This window comes from Pteropus medius, unplaced genomic scaffold (genome assembly GCF_902729225.1).
Source record: "Pteropus medius unplaced genomic scaffold, Ma_sr-lr_union100, whole genome shotgun sequence".
Taxonomy (NCBI): Eukaryota; Metazoa; Chordata; class Mammalia; order Chiroptera; family Pteropodidae; genus Pteropus; species Pteropus medius.
In genome coordinates this window covers 1,067,408-1,085,640 of record NW_024356333.1, presented here as the reverse complement: position 1 = coordinate 1,085,640, position 18,233 = coordinate 1,067,408, and the positions used below count along the sequence as shown (strand labels likewise).

At 59.2% G+C, this 18,233-nt stretch overlaps 1 protein-coding gene and 1 long non-coding RNA gene across 5 annotated transcripts in view; both read right to left on the bottom strand.

The window, feature by feature from the left end:
* The window catches only part of PRKAG2 (protein kinase AMP-activated non-catalytic subunit gamma 2), a 188,918-nt gene that overhangs the window by 97,515 nt on the left and 73,170 nt on the right, over positions 1–18,233 (bottom strand). The window contains exon 1 of one of the 4 annotated variants that reach the window (XM_039861247.1): positions 5,258–5,790. The exons of the other annotated variants lie outside the window; for them this stretch is intronic. Within the exon in view, the coding sequence (XP_039717181.1) occupies positions 5,258–5,351 (94 nt within the window). The 5' untranslated portion in view covers positions 5,352–5,790. Of the gene's footprint in view, positions 1–5,257; positions 5,791–18,233 lie in introns of those variants that run through there. 4 annotated transcript variants of the gene reach the window in all.
* Positions 11,820–13,387, bottom strand: LOC120601496 (uncharacterized). Its single transcript, XR_005652450.1, has 2 exons — positions 12,592–13,387; positions 11,820–12,307 (listed from the first exon to the last, which is right to left on the bottom strand). It is a non-coding gene; the product is annotated as an uncharacterized LOC120601496 (long non-coding RNA).

Genomic DNA, 18,233 nt, shown 5'->3' with positions numbered 1-18,233 from the left:
AGCACCCAGGCCAGCCCTCCTTTCCACACTGGCCTTGCTCTGCCCTGCAGACGACTCTCCTGGTCCCGTTCAGCTGCCACATGGCCTCTCGCCTCTCACGTCTGCCTCAAGGTCAGTGCCAGGGGCCCCACACGTGGCTGGCACTGGGGGACATCCGCCCAGAAGACACCCTGGCTCAGAGTGACAGGGCTGCCACAGGCAACAGGCAGGTGGTGCGGGGAGGAGCTGCCGCCATCCACGCTGGTCTGCACAGGCCTGGCCGGGAGGGGACACGTTTCTTCCTGGGGGGCTACGCCCTGGACCACCACTGCCCTCATGGGAAGGGGCAGCGCCGGGCTGGGCTGCCCAGGTCAGCACAGTCCAGCTGGCATGCCCAGAACCAACGGAGGGCCGAGGCTCCTCAGGAGGGACAGCCAGGCTGCTCACACTCCAGGCTCAAGGGGTCCACAGGGAGAAGGGCTAGCAGAAGCCCAGCCATGCCCAGCCAGGGCCAGCTCGCCGGAGATTCTCCAGGAGGGTCGGTCCCCCACCCCCGGCCTGGGGCCTTGGGGCCTGAGGGACGAGGGGGACAGAGAAGGCACTTCCTAAGGAGCTGAGGCTGACAGGCTGAAGCCAGAGGCCTGGGGCCTCAGGAGAGAGTGTCTTATGACACTTAGATATCCGAGGTCCCAGAATCATTTGTCCAGTGTCGGGGTTCTCTGCTCAGAACTGGGGCGCCCGCGAGGGGAGCAGCTGCCGAAACCATATTTCTTCCACGCAGCCTCACCTGTCAGAGCCCACGGGTGCTCTGTGCACGAGCGCCCACCTCACTGACCGTCTCCATCGTCACTCGGCCCTGTTCTAGAACCTTCCTAATTTGTTCTGCTGGGGGCAGCAAAGCGAAGGGGCACCCAGGGTGACAGCTCCGATGCTGGAGGCGTCAGTGCACAGCTGGGAACCCGAGGCACCGAGCGGGTGAGCGAACGGGCCGAGGAAACACACATTCTGGGCTGGCTGCCTCCCGCCGGCCTGCAGGGCACGACCCCGAGGTGCCTGACTAACGTGTCCGGGCCATGCCTCTGCCGCTTGTCCCCAGGGGCCTTGTCGAGGGGCCACCGCACAGGTCTGGGGACAGCTCCATGGAGGGAAGCTCCCCCAGGCTGGAGGCGGGGTGGACAGAGGCGGTGAGCCAGGCCTAGTCTGACTTCTCCCGGAGGCCAGCGCTGCCGGCCGAACCGAGCTGCTTGACCCTGGGAGCACGGTGCATGGCCCCTCTGAGCCCGGACGCCTCCCCCACTGGCCGTCACGGAGTCTGAACCCCCTCAAAAAGCCCCGTCCTTGCGAGTGGGATGCAGCAAAGCCCAGGGGCTCCTGCGCGAGCACAAACTCAGCGGTGAGCAGAAAAGCTGGGGTCGCGGGTCCTGGGAGCACCCGGCACTACAGACAGGTGCTGGGGTGGGGGTCCCCGACCCACGGCTGCCCCTGTAGCCCACAAGCGCTCTTCTTGAGGCCCCAGGCACACACCCCAGTCCCCACGCCCACGAGACGGTGAGCGAGCAGCCATGTGCCGCCCCCACCCCCACCTCGCCCCCGACCGAGCACTCCACGCCATTCCCCGCTGTCCCTCTGGTGTTTCTGGAACACACCATGGTCTCCCTCCTCAGGCCTGGGCCTTCCGTCCACCACAGGCATCGGCGAGGCCCCCACTCCCGTCATTCACGCCCCGGGGAGGGGCCCCTGCCCAGCTCCCAGCCCCTGGTCCTGCCTCTCCCTGCACAATGCTCACCCCACCTGGCAGCACGAAGGGCTGCGGAACACGCCAGACACAGGGACAAGCACCGTGTGGTCCCACTCGTGGGAGGGGCCTCGGAAGTCATTGCCAGGAGGCAGAAGGTGGCTGCAGGGGCCGGGGCGGGGAGAGGGCAGCATGGGAGTTGCTGTTCGATGGGTGCAGACTTCCAGTTGAGGATGATGGAAAGTTCTGGAGGTGGATGGTGGTGACGGTTACACCACGATGTGAACACACTGAGTGCCACTGACGTGTGCCCTGAACGGTTGAGACGGTGAGTCTTAGGTGCTGCATTTCACTGCACTTTGAAAACCACCTCGTGGTCTGCCGCCCCGGTGTGCGCCCCGCGAGGGGGCGGGTGTCGTGCTCAGCGCCGTGGCCCCAGGGCTGGCACAGAGATGCTCGGGCGCTGGTGGGACCGGTGGGGCGCTGGGCGCTGCTGAGCCTGAAGGTGGGCGCCATCATGCTGGCCTCCCTGCCTCCCCGGCTGCGGGCAAAGTTCTACTATGAAAAGCTAAACACGCAAGGGATGAGTGACTGAATGAACAGTGGGGTCTTTTGAGACGACCCCAGTCGGGGCTCCAGATGGATGACAACATGAGAGAGGAGCCGAAGCGGGCAGAACGGACACCAGACTTCACTTTCCCCCTCCGCCTGCGGCTGGAGGCAGAGTCACGGAAGCCGCCCCAGTGCCACCGCCCGCTGCGGGCCCCGCCTGCCGTCACAGGGGACGAGAGACCGGGGCAGGCAGGGCTGGCTGACCGGTGCAGCTGGGCACAAGGACCTCTGGAGCCTTGCTCCGGAAGGGGTGGACGGGAAGAGGAGGCTGTAAAGCCAAGACTCGCCATTGGTTCTGGTCCCTGGGGTCACGTGGACCCCAGCAGCAGAGGGACAAGCCTCCTGCCGAACCCGGGGCTTCCTGCCTCGCCATGAGGACTCCACGCACTTCTGAGTTACTTACTCCGCGCGACGGCAGCCGGCAACGCGCTTTCATCTGATTCCCACAACTCTGCCCTCCCCTTCCTTTCGCATTTTTACTTTTTTGTGTTTAAATTATTTCCCCCCCTGTGCTTTTATCGTGGTGCCACATGCTCTTCGTCGACACAAGCTGGGTCTCTGTTGACCCAGGAGGCCTGAGAGCAAAGGCTTAAGCCACAGTGGTCACTGTCTACCCCACGGAGCGCGAGAACGCGAGGTGGACGTGCTCCCTCGGCTTTGCGCGCCAGCGGGGCCGGTGCCCCCCGAGCCGAGGGACGAGCCCTTCGCGGACCGGAACTTGCAAGGGTATTTTATCACGAGGCGTCACGTGCTCAGATTTCCCACGGCAGCCCCGTCCTTCTAAACGAGAATGCCACCCGCAGACAACGACAAGCGGACGTGGCGGCCGGCCATGTGCCTGCCCGGCTTCTCTCTCGGCTGGCTGCTCTGGCTGGTCAGGGGGCCATGGGGACAGGTGTGTGTGTGCACGTGTGGAACACAGATGTGCCCCATGAGGAACTGCAGGAAGCCTTGTCCCCTGAGGAGCGGCCCCACCTCGCGTGGGGGCAGAGGACACTGCGTGTGGTCACCGGAAAGGGCTGATCCTGCCTCAGAAGCGGCGATAGGTCGCAGGAATCCACGCCCACCGCCGGAGGAGGCCGGATTCGGGGACGTGGTGGAAAAATGAAGACAGACATTTCCACGGCCCCCGTGGGAGCTTTCTTGGGGGCAAGGGACCTTCCCTTGGGTCATGGTCCCCGTCCCCGAGAAGCCAGGAGGACAGAGAACAGGCGACTGGGATGGCTTCGCAGGGAGGATGGTTAACCGGGAGCTGGGAGGGAACACCCACTCGGCCAGCTTCTGCATCGCAACCCTGATCCACACCCCGCACCGAGGAGCCAACACTCGCCCTGACCTTGCTCCTGCCTCCACTCACAGCGAGACGGGCGACAGCAAAATCAGGACATACCTGGATGCCTGCGCCGCAGCCACCTCGAGAGGCCTCTGCCTGCTTCCCAAGCCTCAGAGGAAGGGTCTGGAGGGAGTTCTGACCCCGTGGCCAGAGCTGGCATTCATTTGCATGTGAGCGCTCCTAAAGCCTGGTTGGCATGCAAATATTATTTTTGATCTCAGAAGTGCAGGAGGCAGGATGGCAGCCAGATTTAAAACACAAGGGGGGAACCACTGCTGGGCAAATGACAGGCCTTTCTTCGTGGGCCCGCCCGAGCCCATTAGCCAGAACCCGACTTCTAGTTAAATGGTAGGTTCGGGTTTAATTCTAGAGTAAATGAGTGTTAATTACTTTATTATTTAAAGTCTTCTTTCTAAACCACGTCTAGGAGTCAAGTCCAGGACGTCCGCGGTTCCTCAGGGCGAGACTCCATGTTCCCATGGAAATTCACCTCTGCATCCGGCTAGAAACACACTCTCGTTCCTTCAGGAGACTGATCACTCCCAGAACTCCAGAGCCGCTCAGACTGCACCCACGAGGGGCCCCGGAAGCAGCTGGCTAAACCGACCGTAACGGAGACGCAGGCAGGTCTCTATTCACCTTTCTCTTGTGTGACCCTCCCAGTGTCCACGTACTGCCCACACGCTTTCCCAAAGTCACTGCCTTGTGACACATACACTATGTGCTGTTTTTTTTTTTTCCCCCGCCACTCGTCACGTCACATTCCACTCATGGGACACACCTGGATGCTCCCTCCCCCGCCCCCCACGCTCCCCATCTTCCCCGCTGCTGGGCTGTGCGAGCTCGCTGTTCCATCTGACAATGGGGTGCTCGGGAATACCCAGCGTACGACCAGGAACGGGGAACTCCGACCCTTACAAGACAAAGGCCACCATCTAACTTGGGTGGGCAGGTCCCCAGCCCCGGGCTAAGAGTGCTTCGGCATCCACCTGCTGGACTCCGACACACGGGCCAAGGCCACGGCGAGCCCACGGGTCCCCCTGGGAGCACTCCGCCACAGACGCCCCCACTGCAGGGGCTGCAGGGAGCCCACAACACAAGCCTCTCCCTGGGGGCTGCACAGCGGGTGGGTGTGGTTCCCTCCCACCTCAACCCTGCCCTGCCCGAGGGCGCAGGCGGTGGGTACTTTCTTCTCCCTGGCCCCCAACACCAGGTTCGTCCACACACGCGACATTTCATTTAAACGGCCGGGAAGCACGGTTCTGACCCACGCTTACTGTGCCCCAAGCCTCTGGCATGGCCTAAATGGATGACAATCCAGCTGATCTGTAACCTCGCTAGGCCAGATGGGAGAGAGGGCGGGGGAAGGAATGTCGGGCAGGACGATCGCAGCCTTGTCACCAACGAGCGACACACCCGCCGACGCCTCGGACGGCTGCAGAGCAATCACGTCGCAGTTAAACGGGAGAGGCTGTGCGCCAGGCCCTTGGGAATCTGCACACGCACACACACGCCCGCGCGCACACGCCTGGGGTGTCCCTCCCGCGCTGGGCCCGCAGGGGGCCGGGCAGGGGGCCTGGCAGGGGGCCGCGTCCTACCGAAAAGGCCATGGGGCTCCGACTGGCGCCTCTCGGTGCTTCGGTTTGTGTCCTTGTGTTTCTTCTTCCCCCTGAGACTGCCGAAGCGCTTCATCGGTAGCTGTGGCCACAGATGCAGCAACAGGTGACCATACCAGGACCCGCAGAGCCAGTGTCAGCCCCAGGTGGCAGGGAGCCAGGAGAGCTGCAGCATCAGCCAGCAGGTGCGGGGCGCCCGGCAGCCTCGGCCACCGACAGCTGAGACGCCCGCCGTGGGTCCAGGCGTGCTCACGCGAACATGGGATGTGTCACTCCCAGGGTCAGCAGCCACTAGACACGCAGGGTGGTGATCCACTGCAGCCCTTCCTCCGACAGAGAGCTCCGGCCGTGGTAGCTGGGGCAGCCCGCTGTCCCCAAGTAGGCGAGAAGCCGCCGGAAGCACAGGCAGAACCTCGCTGTGGGGTTGTTTATGTAGCTGAGGTCAGCCGCGCGCTCAGGCAGCCCAAGGTGTTTTCCTCCTTAAAACTCAAAAAGGAGGGAAGACTAAACAGATGAGCGGAGCACGGGCCTGCCGGTCATGTGCGGGTCTGCAGATGTCTCTTTAAAAAGCCTGTAAAAGGAAACCGCGCTGCACGGACAATCCTTGGCACCAATTGGCCAGAGCACATTCCCATTATGACATGACATCACACAACTATTTTGATCTGTGTGTTCCAGCTGCTTCTCGGTGGAGAAGCCACACGTCCCCGGGCTGGAAACGGCTGAATCCGCTTCAGCTCATGGCTCCTCGCAACAGAGGAAGCGTGACCCGCCCCCCGTGAGGGGCATGAGGCCCCCTGGAATTCACCGGGGCTTCGGCAAACACACGATCTGAGCCCGAGACTTGCTCAGAATTGTAGAATGATGGGGCTCACAGGGATTGTAGAGGAGGTCTGGTCCAAACCCCTCCAGTATAGATGGGGAAACTGAGGCTCGGGAAGGGGGTGTGACTTGTCCAAGGTCTGGTAGCTAATGGCAGAACCAGGACTAGAATTCTAAGCCAAACCTCTGGCCTAATAAAACAAAAAACTTTTAGTTGGTAGATGTTTTGCAACTGACAAACGAACTTCAGAAATAGGAGACGGGAAAAGTTTTCCAATTTTTTTTCTTTCCGATATCTTCACTAGACTTAAGGGAGGTTACGGGACCTGCTAACTAGCTCTGTGACCTTGAGAAAGTTACTTCCATCTCTGGGCCTCAGTTTCCACTCTGTGAACCAAGACGGGACGTGAGCATAGTAGGATTTAGCCTACTTCTCAAAGTCTGACCTTCTGATGGCCGTTCGGGGTGCCTTTTCTTTCCCACTGGGGCTGATGGATAAGGTGCAGAGAGCAAATATTTGCAGCAAAGATGCAAGGCTGAACGAACCCAACAGGTGTGGCCCTCACGGAACTGGCCAACGGCTTGGAAAGCCCAAGCTAAGCTTAAATGACACTAACTGCATAAAAAGCTGCACGTGGTCAATGGCAAGTAGCTAGAATGGACCTCTGTCAACACGGATGGATGGAGGGGCCGTCGTGCGGCCCGGCCTGGAAGGGAGAGCTTGAGTTGGCCTTGAGGGTTGGAGGGTCCAGAGAAAGAGAGAGAGACCAGCCCAGGCCGACACGGTGTCCCTGGAAACGGGTTGTTAAGCCCACCTCCGGGTGGGCCCCCCAACATAGGATTATCTCTGTTAAACACAGCAGCCAAAGCCTATTGTGTTTAAGCTCCGAAAAAGACTAAACAGGTGAGTTTTGGAGTTTCACATTTGGATTTCCCTTTTTTTTTTGGCGGGGGATGGGGACGAGAATCACTTTAGCTCCTAACAGGAACCGAAATGTTCCGATTTAAAAACAAAATAAAAAGGATCACTAAACAAGTGTCCGGGAAGAAACGTGGGGCATATTTTGATCGGAAGGAAACCGAAAAGCCCTTATCTAAGCCAACGTAATACTCTCATTTTATATGACGAAGTGCGGGGAAAGAGAGACCCTTTCAGAGCACAGGGTCAGCGCGCGTGGGTGTCAGTCCGCGTGGAAGGCGGCAGCGGAGATGCGCCTGACGGACCCGGGCTCCGTCCGGGCGGCGTTCGCTCATCGGGTGGTTATGACGCTTCCGACACAGGCGCAGGGCAGGCGATGGCGGACTGGATTAGTGTTAGGGATCATTCGCAGACGTTCTCGCCCTCTGAGAACTATGTTTTAATTAGTGAAATGACAGCTCCCATTTGCTGAGTGCCAGGCGACGTGCTGGGCACCTCACGATGACGATTTCATTTCGTCCTCCCCCACGAGCTGGTGTGGGGGAGGGGGAGGGGGAGGGGCCCCGACGCCATGTTAAAGATGAGCAGCAGAGAGTCAGGGGACCACACGTGACCCTCACTGATCGGATTCAGAATCCCCCGCTTCCTGCTGGGCCACTCTGTGTCAGACACATGCACGAAAAGCCCCAGTGACGTGCGTGAGGCAAGAGCCTGGGCGAGCTCTAGGTGGACCCGCGCAGGACGTGAGGGGACCGCTGAGGACTAGGAGCCGCTCTGGCCATCCCCGTGGGTCACTGTTGATCTTCGGGCTGGGGAATTCCACAGGCGCACGAGAGAAGCAGCACGTTGGGAAGTCTTCATTCCCATCATAGCTCGTCTTGCGACACAGACCAGCTGGGCGGGGCATCTACGCCCGGCCGACCCGCACCGGGCTCTGGGAGACCGAGCCGACCTGCTCGCCCCGCCGAGGGGGCTTCCAGGCAGCTGAGCGGCGAAGTCGGAAACACGCGTGTTCCCCACAGGGCCAGATGTACCTGCTGCCGCCCAGCGCCCGGCTCCGTCCTCTGTGAATTCACTCAATGGGGACAGCTCGAATTCACTAGAAGGGGAGAAAGGAGAGGACAGCTGAGGTGGATCGAAGAACAGAACCATCTGGACCATTCGGGGTCACTGTTCTGTCACTGGGGTGGTGACGGAATTTTCCGGAAAGAGATCACGGCACTGGCTTGACTCCGCAGACAACTGTCTTCATGCACATGAATCCCCCGAGAGACCCCAACCACACCGACGTGTACTTCTGACCTCACTCAGAATGCTCCCCCCAGGGGCAGCCTGACCGCGGGCAGAGAGGAGGCTGCCGGTGGGACGGACGTCAGACTCGCGGAAGCCGTCGTGTGCGGGGGACCGTGTCCAGGTGGCGCTCTGCCGCTCCGGGTGCCCGGGATCGGAAGGCCCTCGCCCCGCTGGGCACGCACTCCGCAGTCCTGCGCTGTGAGCGTCAGCACGCTCGGGTGGCTCTGCTGCGTAAGACCCTGGCGAGTCCAAAATGTGGGTGGACCAGTTCGGCTGTCGGAGCTCCGCGGCTGGTGACCTGAGAGGCCTGTTCCCAGAGCCTGGGGACAGTGCTAGGATGCAGGTGTCCTTGCCCCAGTCACCTGGCTCTATTCCAGGCTTCCGGCTGGAGCCCCAACAGCCAGTACACACCACGGCTGATGTGCAGCTTCTGTCTGTCACCCCACCCCGTATCCAGACCTGCACAGCAACAGGAGGCCTTCACTGGGCCATGTGGGTCACGAGACAGCATCGTCCCCCCCAAGAGACGCCCAGCTCAGCAGGTCATGGCTGCCCCACAGGAGCCCAATCTACCTCCAGATAAAAAAACTTAAAGGCCCCAAACTTCCTTACCCTTGAAGCCACTTTGGGTATTGTGTGACGTGCAGCCACAAACAGTCTCCCTGGCATAGTCACGGGGGACCTGGGGGAGAGAGCTGCTGAGACCCAGTGCCGACCATGCCCACCAAATGCACTTCATTCATTCGTGCATTCATTCATTCATTCATTCAGATGACAGGCACGTCTCGCCCACGGCCACACAGGCCCTCGACCGTGCCCTTGCGTCTGGGGCTGCAGGGCTGAGGGGGCCCGGAGGCCAGCGGCCAGCAGCAATGGCGAGTCAGCGAAGCCTTCCACTGGCCCTAATTCACCGAGGTCCCCGAAGCCCCTTCCCTTACTGCTCCCCGAGCACGCCGAGAGGCCACCCACTGACCCTCACTTAAAGAAAAAGAAACGGAGATTCGGGGAAGCCAAATGATTTGCCCGAGACTCCTGGGGGGAAGGCCAGGGGTGGGGTGGGACCCCTCGGGCCGCGTGGCATTTAGGGTTCCTGGCTGCCTCCTGTCTGATAGGATGTTGACAAAGTAAACAGACACGTCAATCAAAACCTCACTCTGAACCCTCTGAGGATCATGTGACAGTACCTGAAAAGCACCCAGATCCCTGAAAGGCTTCGGGCCAAACACAACCCTGTTACGAAAGTGGGCGCCGGGCGTGGCGATGTGCGTTAGCACACAGCCAGCACACTCCTGCGGGCTGCAAAGCCCTGTGTCATGTTTCATGGAAAGTTCTAAAGGTCACCGTGGCACTTGACTCTGAGTGAGATCCTGTGTCACCTCCTCGGGGCCTCCCTCGTCCCTTCCCCAGAGCTGCTGACGAAGCCGCGGCTCTGAGCAGTGCCCGCCCCGCCCTGACTCAGGCACCCATGCCCGCTCGCCCGCGTCACCCATCACACTCCTGGTCACACACAGCCTCGTGGTTCCCCTGGGAGCTGGAGCTTACAGATACTTTGAGTGACAAGAGGGTGATTTTTTTTTTTTTTTTTTTTTTGGCAAAGACAGACCACCTCAACTTGCAAGCTCATACCAGTGACGATAGGGGCATCTTAATTTTAAAAATACAAAAAGTATAGAAAAAGTGAAAGGCCATGGCAGTAATTCTTTTTAGCATGCTGAAGTCCAGCACCCCCAAATTATGAAATCCCTTAATATCCTTTACATCTGAAAGGGGTTCCATAGGCCCCATAGAGGGGCCCAGTGGGAGGGGGGCTTATGGAACTCCTTCTTGTAGAGACCTGGGTGGGGGGAGTGTCTCTGTACCAGACAAATCGCTCCAGAGGTGATAGTTGACAAGGACCTGCTCTAACCCCAGCTTTCCGAGTGGCACCGAGCGTGAGCTCTGGACCCAAGGGCCACAGAGCGGTGGCTTTCAAACACTAGATGCCAAAGGTCCTAGAGGCCAAGCATCTGGACTTCCTGTCTCGCTCTCTGAGTTACGTCTCGGGAAGGCCAAAGTGACCCAGGAACGTGCAAAACCCTTGGGAGAGTCAAGACCACGTCAGCTGGCAGGCCTGGCAGAAAGCTGGAGTGTGGCCCCCCCGGGCCCTCACCCCCACGCAACCAAGCACAGCTTCCTTCCCCAGGAAGCCGGGTGTCCTCGAGGGGGACCCCAGCTGCCCTGGCACTGCCTTCACTTAAAAACCTCTCGTTTAGAATACGAGGCCTGAGCTCGAGTTTGCCTGTGGTCTGTTTCTTCTGAATAGTGAAACAAACATAGCACGAAACGTGACGGTCAGCAGGAAGGTTTCTGAAACTCAGTCAAGCGCAGAGCCTTATAGCAGCTGAGGTTCACTCGTCGGGCGAGCTATTGGGGGCGGTTTAGCTTATTCTTCCATGCTTCTCCCATGCAGGAGATCGTGATACGGGCCGAGCCCATTTCACTGGGGTTTTAAGGAAATTGAACGAGGTGACATAGCAGAATGACCCTGTGAGCTGCAGAGCATTTTACGTGTGACAGCATCACCTGTCCCTGGCCCAGACCCCATGTGTCTCAAGGACATCTCAGGGACGCTTCACTGAGACTCGGCGGCTGACCCGGGGCTGGCTGCCGGGCTTCTGCACCGGGAGGGCGCTGGGCCTGACAGCTCCGGCCTAGCCAGGCCCTGGGACACATACTGGAAGCACCACATACGGGCGGTTCCTGCTGCGGGTCCCAGATCTGCGAAGTCGGAAGTTCTCAGACGGATCCCTCCCTGCCCGTCAGCCCAAACGCTCATGCCCGAGCGCCCGCTCCTTGAGTGAGGGGTCAAGGCCTTTCTTACTGATAATTTACTCTTTTTAACTGCATGTACGAAGAACCCTGGTCTTTTAGCAGCAATTGCCATGTGGAGAGAGGGTGGGTGCTACCCCAGGTGAGAACAATGACCGCCACAGAGCCCGTGGCTGGCACAGGACAGGGACGGAAGTACAAGACTCGGGAAGAGGGTGTCCGGAGTCTGCTCGCCCTGAACTTGGTCTTCACATCTCGGAAGCGGCCAGGTATGCCGACGGGAGTCACGGGGCAACCCAGTGAGAGCCCCAAAGCATCTTTAAGGAGCCAAAGTATATTGAGTATCTTTTCAATAAGAAAACCGCAAAGCATCGAATGCATCGGACCCTTAGAATGCATGTCTGGGCGCTTAATGGCTTAAAATTCAGACATCTAGAAGGTTAACTTAGGTGGCTGGTTCATTGCCTGTGGTTGGCAGAATATAAAAAGGATATTCCATAACTCACATTGTTCACTAATTCAGACTGGCCTGACTCCAAATCCATCCGATGTTACCGCATTCACTGACATCCCTCACCCCAAATTGTTTTCTGTTTAGGGCATCACTCTGAAGGGGGGTGATGCTGCCCCCCCGGGGGGGGGCGGTGAAAACTGGGAGGGGAATGTACTCTTTTTACGTATAAAGCACAGATACACACAGAGTACGTGAATGACAGACCGTGTATCTCTTCTGTCAAGGTTACAAGCGGATGACTAGAAAACGGTGTCTAAAGAGCTCTTGAGAGCGACAAAACAGAAAAGCTCGATTAAAACAAAAGAGCAGAAAGGAGACTGGGGAGACTGTGGGGCAGCGGGTGCTCATCACTGCTCGCGATGAGATCGCAGACGAGGTCTACCGCGGATAAGCAGCGCGACAGCGGGACACGGAACGTCACGTTAAAAGGTCCCGTTCCGGGTTTGGCGGGGTGAGGCAGGGTCTCCTGCCTTTCCGTATATGTCCTTCTCTGTTGTTTGATTTCTGACGTGGTCAGTGACCACGGCAGGGGAACGAGGCCGTCCGCTCGCCTGCCGGCCTGTCCTGGCGTCTCATCCTCCCAGGGGAGACTCATTCCGTGGAATCGAGGAACCGCTACCCACCACCGCCTCTGCCATCCTTCGTTTTGATAAGTCTGAGTGTCCACATGGGCCAACTGCAAGGGGGCAACACGGAAAGGTATTTCTGTCATCGGAACCTTTCTGTCATCAACACGAAAAGTTTTGTACATCAAAAGGACACGATAAAGAGAGTAAAAAGACAACCCACGGAAAAGGAGAACATACCTGGAAATCATACATCTCACGAGCGTCTAATATCCAGAATTTATAAAGGGTCCCTATAACTCAACAACAAAAAGATGACCCAATTAAGAAATCAGACATTTCTCCAAAGAAGATATACAAACGGCCAACAAGTACATGAGAAGATGTCCAATACCTTTAGGGAACGGCACATCCAGTAGGCTGGCAACGATGATGATGATGATGATGATTGATAATGATGACGACGACAAGGATGGAAAATTACAAGTGTTGGCGAGGATGTGCAGAAATTAGAACTCTCACACGTTGCTAGTGAGATTAAAAAAATGGTGCCAGTGCCGTGGAAAACACTGTGGCCGGTGCTCGACAAGTTAAACATAGAATTACCAAAAGACCCAGAAATTCCACTCCTAGATATCTACCCAAAGGAACTACCACTAAGGATTCAAACCAAAAACGTTCTGGGACTGGATGACGGCGAAGGCTGCCCCACAGCCAGAGTGCCACTGAACTACACCCTGGAAACCGGCGAAGGAGGCAAACTGACGTGTTAGGAGTATTTTAACAGGCACGCACACACCAAGAGTTAACGAGGACACAGGTGCCGGAGGAAAACCTGGGTGTTCGGGAGACGCTTCCTGCTGACACCTACATGCTCATCGCTAGTGTCTAAAGGCCATGCCCATGTCTCTTGAGGACGGTCTAGTCACATCTCCCGCCCTACTGCTTCCAAGACATCATCTTTGCATTTTTTACGGCTGCGTGGTAATCCACGGTGTGGCTGTACTTTCTTTTTTTTTAAATCTACCTATTATCCTGTACGTCAGCGTATTTCCAGTATGTCTGTTCAGAGGGTCCAGAGGCCACGACACCCCAGGAGCAGTGAACATGATTAACGCCCGGATCTCATTTCTAAATACGATTTGCCACTAAATGTAACGAAGGCTTGTTACATTTAGTGGCAAATCGTTTGCCACTAAATGTGGCGAAGTGTTTGATTGCAGAGCCAGGCAGAGAAAGGACAGGATGAGCCTGGGACACTGTTGCGTCGGAGAGTAAGGAAGAGCTTACAGCATGATGAGGGCAGTCACGGGACGGGGACCAGCCCAGCGGCCAAAGTCGAGGACAATCTGAGCATCGAGACATGACAATGACAAACTAAAACCCGCTGAGTACAATATCAATCCATGAGCCTATACGTACACGGAGAGAACGTGAAAATTCCTTCCTTAGCAGAATTTCACCAGTCCATGCAGAATTATTGATAAATCCGGAAAATCACCTTTTGGCTGCCACCATAGTGATAATTCAGGCAAGAATAACTGACCGATGCTAAAACCAGCGAGTGAAAGTTGGATGAGAAAGAAGATATTTTACTACATGGCAGCCGAGTTGGTCCCCGTGAAATATTTACTGCTTACAAGGGTTAAAAGGATTGAGCACGTGCGATGTGTGTAGACGACGTGTGCTCGGGACGGCCGCTTCTAAAAAAGGATGTTGCTGAGGCCATTTGTGAGACGTGAATAAAAGCTGAGTCTGAGCTCAAACTATTACGTTATTGCTGATTTCCCAAGTTTGACCATCGAACTCTCATAAGGAGAACGTCTTTATTTTTATGAAATACACGCTGGAGTATTTAGGGGTCAAGGGACATTATATCTGCAATTAATTCTCGAAGGTTCAGATTTCACGTGAACACACACAAATACATCCTGAGAGAGAGCGAGAGGCAGGCTATGAGCCACTGTGGTAAGATGTCGGCACCGGGGACCCCGGACAGGGGAAAGGCGCCTGGGAATTCTTTGTGTTACTTCTGCAACTTTTCTGTAAGTTTCAAAACGTCAAAATAAAATGTCATTCTTCAAAAGGAATTCAGAAATAAAGCGGTCAGGGCAAGACAGCAGCATCGGCCGGCACCTCCTTCTGCCGTGTCCGATGGTAGAATCACCACCTGAGCGGGCCCTTAGGGGCCCAGGGAGCCGTCCGCGTCACTGAGGGAGGGGAGAGGCTTCTGGACCTTCTTCCCTGGCTTCTGCCAAATAATACTCAGCTCCCAGCCCGGCCCAGGCGGGCGAGCTGGCCCCTTCCAGGGACACGTGCATGGCAGCCACCAGAGGGCGCCCTCCCAGGGGACCGCCCGGGGTGCCAGGCGGCATAGCTCCGCGGTGTGCTGGCTGGACTTTTCAGGAAATCTGAATGCCACGCATACCTTTCCTTTCTCTGTGGGCAGGCAAGATGGGTCACGTTCCTCTGAAGTCCGCTCAGCCCTGGGCCTCAGACCTCACCAGCTGCCTGGATCCGGAAGGCTCCAGCCGGGCGGCTGCGGTTGGGACGGCTCAGGTGGGGTCTGAGGCTGGCGGGACGGTGTCACCGCATGGGCAAGCCCGGGAAACCATCACTGAGCCGGGCTCAGGGTCGAACTCATGCAGCTGTGGATTCTGGAGACCCGTGGGGACGGGCCCAGGGCCGCTGGTACGACTTCCCTTTCCTGAGCAGCCCCGGGGTGGCGGAGCTGGGCGCGGGCCTGTCACCCATTGCACGCGGTCTCCCTCACAGCGCCCAGCACGAGTCCTCAGGACGGCTGCGTCTGCCTCGTCCGTCCACTCGCTCCTCCCTCCCTCGTTCACACGGCCGCTCTGACATCGGGACTCCGGGGCGCAGACTGCAGTGACGGGCACAGCGGACGTCCGGAAGGAGAGCCTGGCAGGCTCCCCGAGCCGCAGACTCGGAGACGGGGCCGGCCTGCGGGAGGCGAGTCGGGGCCTCGGGATCCTCGTGCGAGACAGGAACGGGAGGCGGCAGGGCTGGGCCCAGGACGGCCTCGAGGGGCAGTGCAGACTCTGCTGGACCCTTACAGAAAGTTCTGCAGCTGAGACGGCCCCTCGGAGCTGCTCTGCTTGGCACGCAGGGGGCTGACCCCGCAGCCATGACGCCCGCTCCCTTCTCAGCCGGCCTCCAGCCTGGGGGGCGGGGAGAGGCCTTGGGCAGCATCGCCGGCTGTGGCCGCAGCCCCTCTGTCTCCCAGTCCTCCCAGACAGACCCACTTCCAGTCTCTGCCGGGTCACCGCTGGGGGCCCCCACCCCCTGCTGACCTTCACCTCTGGCACCCAGGGAGGCGGAGGTGCCTCTGATCTCGGGCTGGCTCTGCAGCCCCTCGCTCGCCGTTATAACCACGCAGTCCCTGGGTCCCGTGTTTTAAAGCCGGATTCGGCGGTTCCGTGCTGCCGGTAGGCCCTGCCTGATACGTAAGGTGAACGGGCTCCTTAAAAGAAGACAGGAAGGGTGTCAGCACGGAGGTTCTGCAGAGTAACCAGCCTTGAGTGCCCGACCCAAACGCCGGGGGACCAGAGCCGCCACAGCCTGCCCCTGCCGTGTTTAAGCGGGCGGACCCGCCGTGGCTGCCAGGCCGTCCAGCTCCGGGGCTGGCTGCCGGCGGGCTGAGGCAGGGAGGCTGTCGGCACCGGGGAGCCCCTGGCCTGTGAGGCCCAGATGCGGAGACTCCAAATGAACATCTTAAACGCCCGAGTTCCTTCCTCCACACGCGGTACGAAGCCCTTTGCGTTTTATGAGAAAACAGACTTTTATTTGAAAAATAAACTCGAGTTGCTGGGAGAGGGAGGAGGAGCCGTGTTCGATCCAGTATGGAGGTGGAGAGGAAGGACCAGAAGGTTCCCAAGGGAAATACAGGTCTCTGGAAAGCGCGCTCGAATTTCGCATGGCTCTCGGGACATCCTCTGGCACGGCCCCTGACGGGCAGCAGGGTTGAAAGGGCGGAGAGGCAGCGAGGGGACAGATCTGGCCCGTGCCAGGAGCGCGGCCGCCCATGGGGACGCTCAGTTTCTTAATTTAACTGAACGGAAAATGAAATTTCCTTGAGTGTTCGAAGCCCACGCGACCTTGGTCATGGCTGTGAGCTGGTCCCGACGCCGACCGTCCCACATCTCTGGCAAAACCCCAACATTCCTCTGGCACCCCCTCACCCCCCGATCCTCTGTGCCCCCAAAGTTCCCAGCCCGGCTTGCTTCCAGCCGTGCCAGCCATCGTCCCGCTGCTCGTGACCATGGAGGGCGGGATTTTCCGCAGTGCGGTCACGACCCCACCCCTGCGTGCCGACTGCGTGGGTCAGAGAAAGCGCCCTTTTAAAACGAGTGGGAGTCACACGGAGAGCAGAACGCGCCGGCCGGGGCAGACGCTGGTCCGTGAGACACGGCTTCCAGCCACACGCGCTGGCGCCGGACGCCGACGCGCACGGCATTCTCACTGGGGGCTGAGGTCAGAAAGGCCTGAACCACCGCCGGGAGCAGCTGCCAGGCCTCGTTTGAACACTCCGAGCCGGGCGCGGCCTTTGCCGGCTGACGTGGACTCTCTGAGTCCTGGGGGACGCTGGCACATTTTCCTTCTTGCCTGTCCCTCAGATACCATGGCTGTGACCTAGAGTAGCCCTCGGTGTAATCAGAGTAGGTGGCTGTCCGGGTCAGCGATTTTCAATACCTTTTGACTAGTAGGACAAAGATAACGTCCCCGTAGCCCGCGGGGCTGACTTCCGTCGGTAGCGGTCACTCGGTGTGGACTGCTGCCCACGCAGACGAGATGCTATTTCTTGCTCAGTGGGGGGCCAGGTGGCAAAATGCCTGGTGTCTCAGTCCCTGAAAGCCATCGCCGCATGACCCTGGGGTTCTGGACAGATGACCGCTTCCAAAAGGTATCTGTCACATCTGGCTTAACGCTCGGAACCCCTGCTCAGTTACACAGCGAACGTGCCAGCCGCCCCCGAGTCTGCAGCCTCAGCTCTGTCCGTCACGGCCATCCCTCCAGCCCGAGCGCCTCTGCCAGAGCCGCCCCTGAAAGCTGGCATCAGCCTGAGGGAGGAGGGGGGCCCTGGGCACCGGGATTCTGCCCCTTCACAGTCGTGACGATGGCCAGCCCCTTCCCTGCAAGTTCCCGCCACTTCCCATCCACCCCTCACCCGGATGCACGTGCAGAGCCAGACGTGAGCCCAGCCCAGGGCCCGGGCCCTTCCCAGGGAGGGCAGTGCTCAGAGACCTTGGGCTCGGGCGGCTAGAGGCTCTGCCTGGTGCTGGGGACCAGCGTGGGGGAGCACGCAGTAGGCACCCGACACGGCCAGCACACGACTTCCCACGAGGCAGAAGCAGAGAAGCACCCACGAGGAACACAGCCTGTGTGGGCACCTGAAATGACGGCAGACTGCCCCAGGCAGGTACCATCAGTAAGGCTCTCAGGTGAGGCAGGGCGCCAGGAGGAGAAGGAGGCGGGAGACCGTCCTAACTGATCCCCGGGTCATTCCAGGGGCCTCGCTGGCCCACGTCCACCTCTACCATGTCAGTGGCCAGACTGATCCGTCCAGACTGCAAGTCATCCCCTCAGCAACACCACGTGATGGCTTCCGGGGTCACTCAGTGAAGTCCCAAACCCTGCCTTGGCCTGCGAGGCCCGTAGCCCTGCCCCCCAAAGCCCGCCTCCCCACGACCCCACAACCCCGACCCGCCACCCCACCCCGCTCCCGGCCTGAGGGCTCAGAGGTGCTGCTGCTCAGGACGCCTGCACCCTCCCACGTCTACCAGGCCGGCCGGGCGCCCCACACCCGCCTGGCCGACCTATCAGAGCCCAGATGCCTCACACGGGGACCACGTTTCCTGGCGGCCCCGTGCAAAGCAGCCCTCCTCCCGCCCCACCCCGTGCGCACGCCACACGCATTCCTCACTGTCCCCCTCCCGCAGGCGTGACCCCCAGGGCAGGAACTCGCTTGTCCCTGGCTGTGTCCCCAGAGCCTGGCACGCTGGGCAGACGCGGTCAACA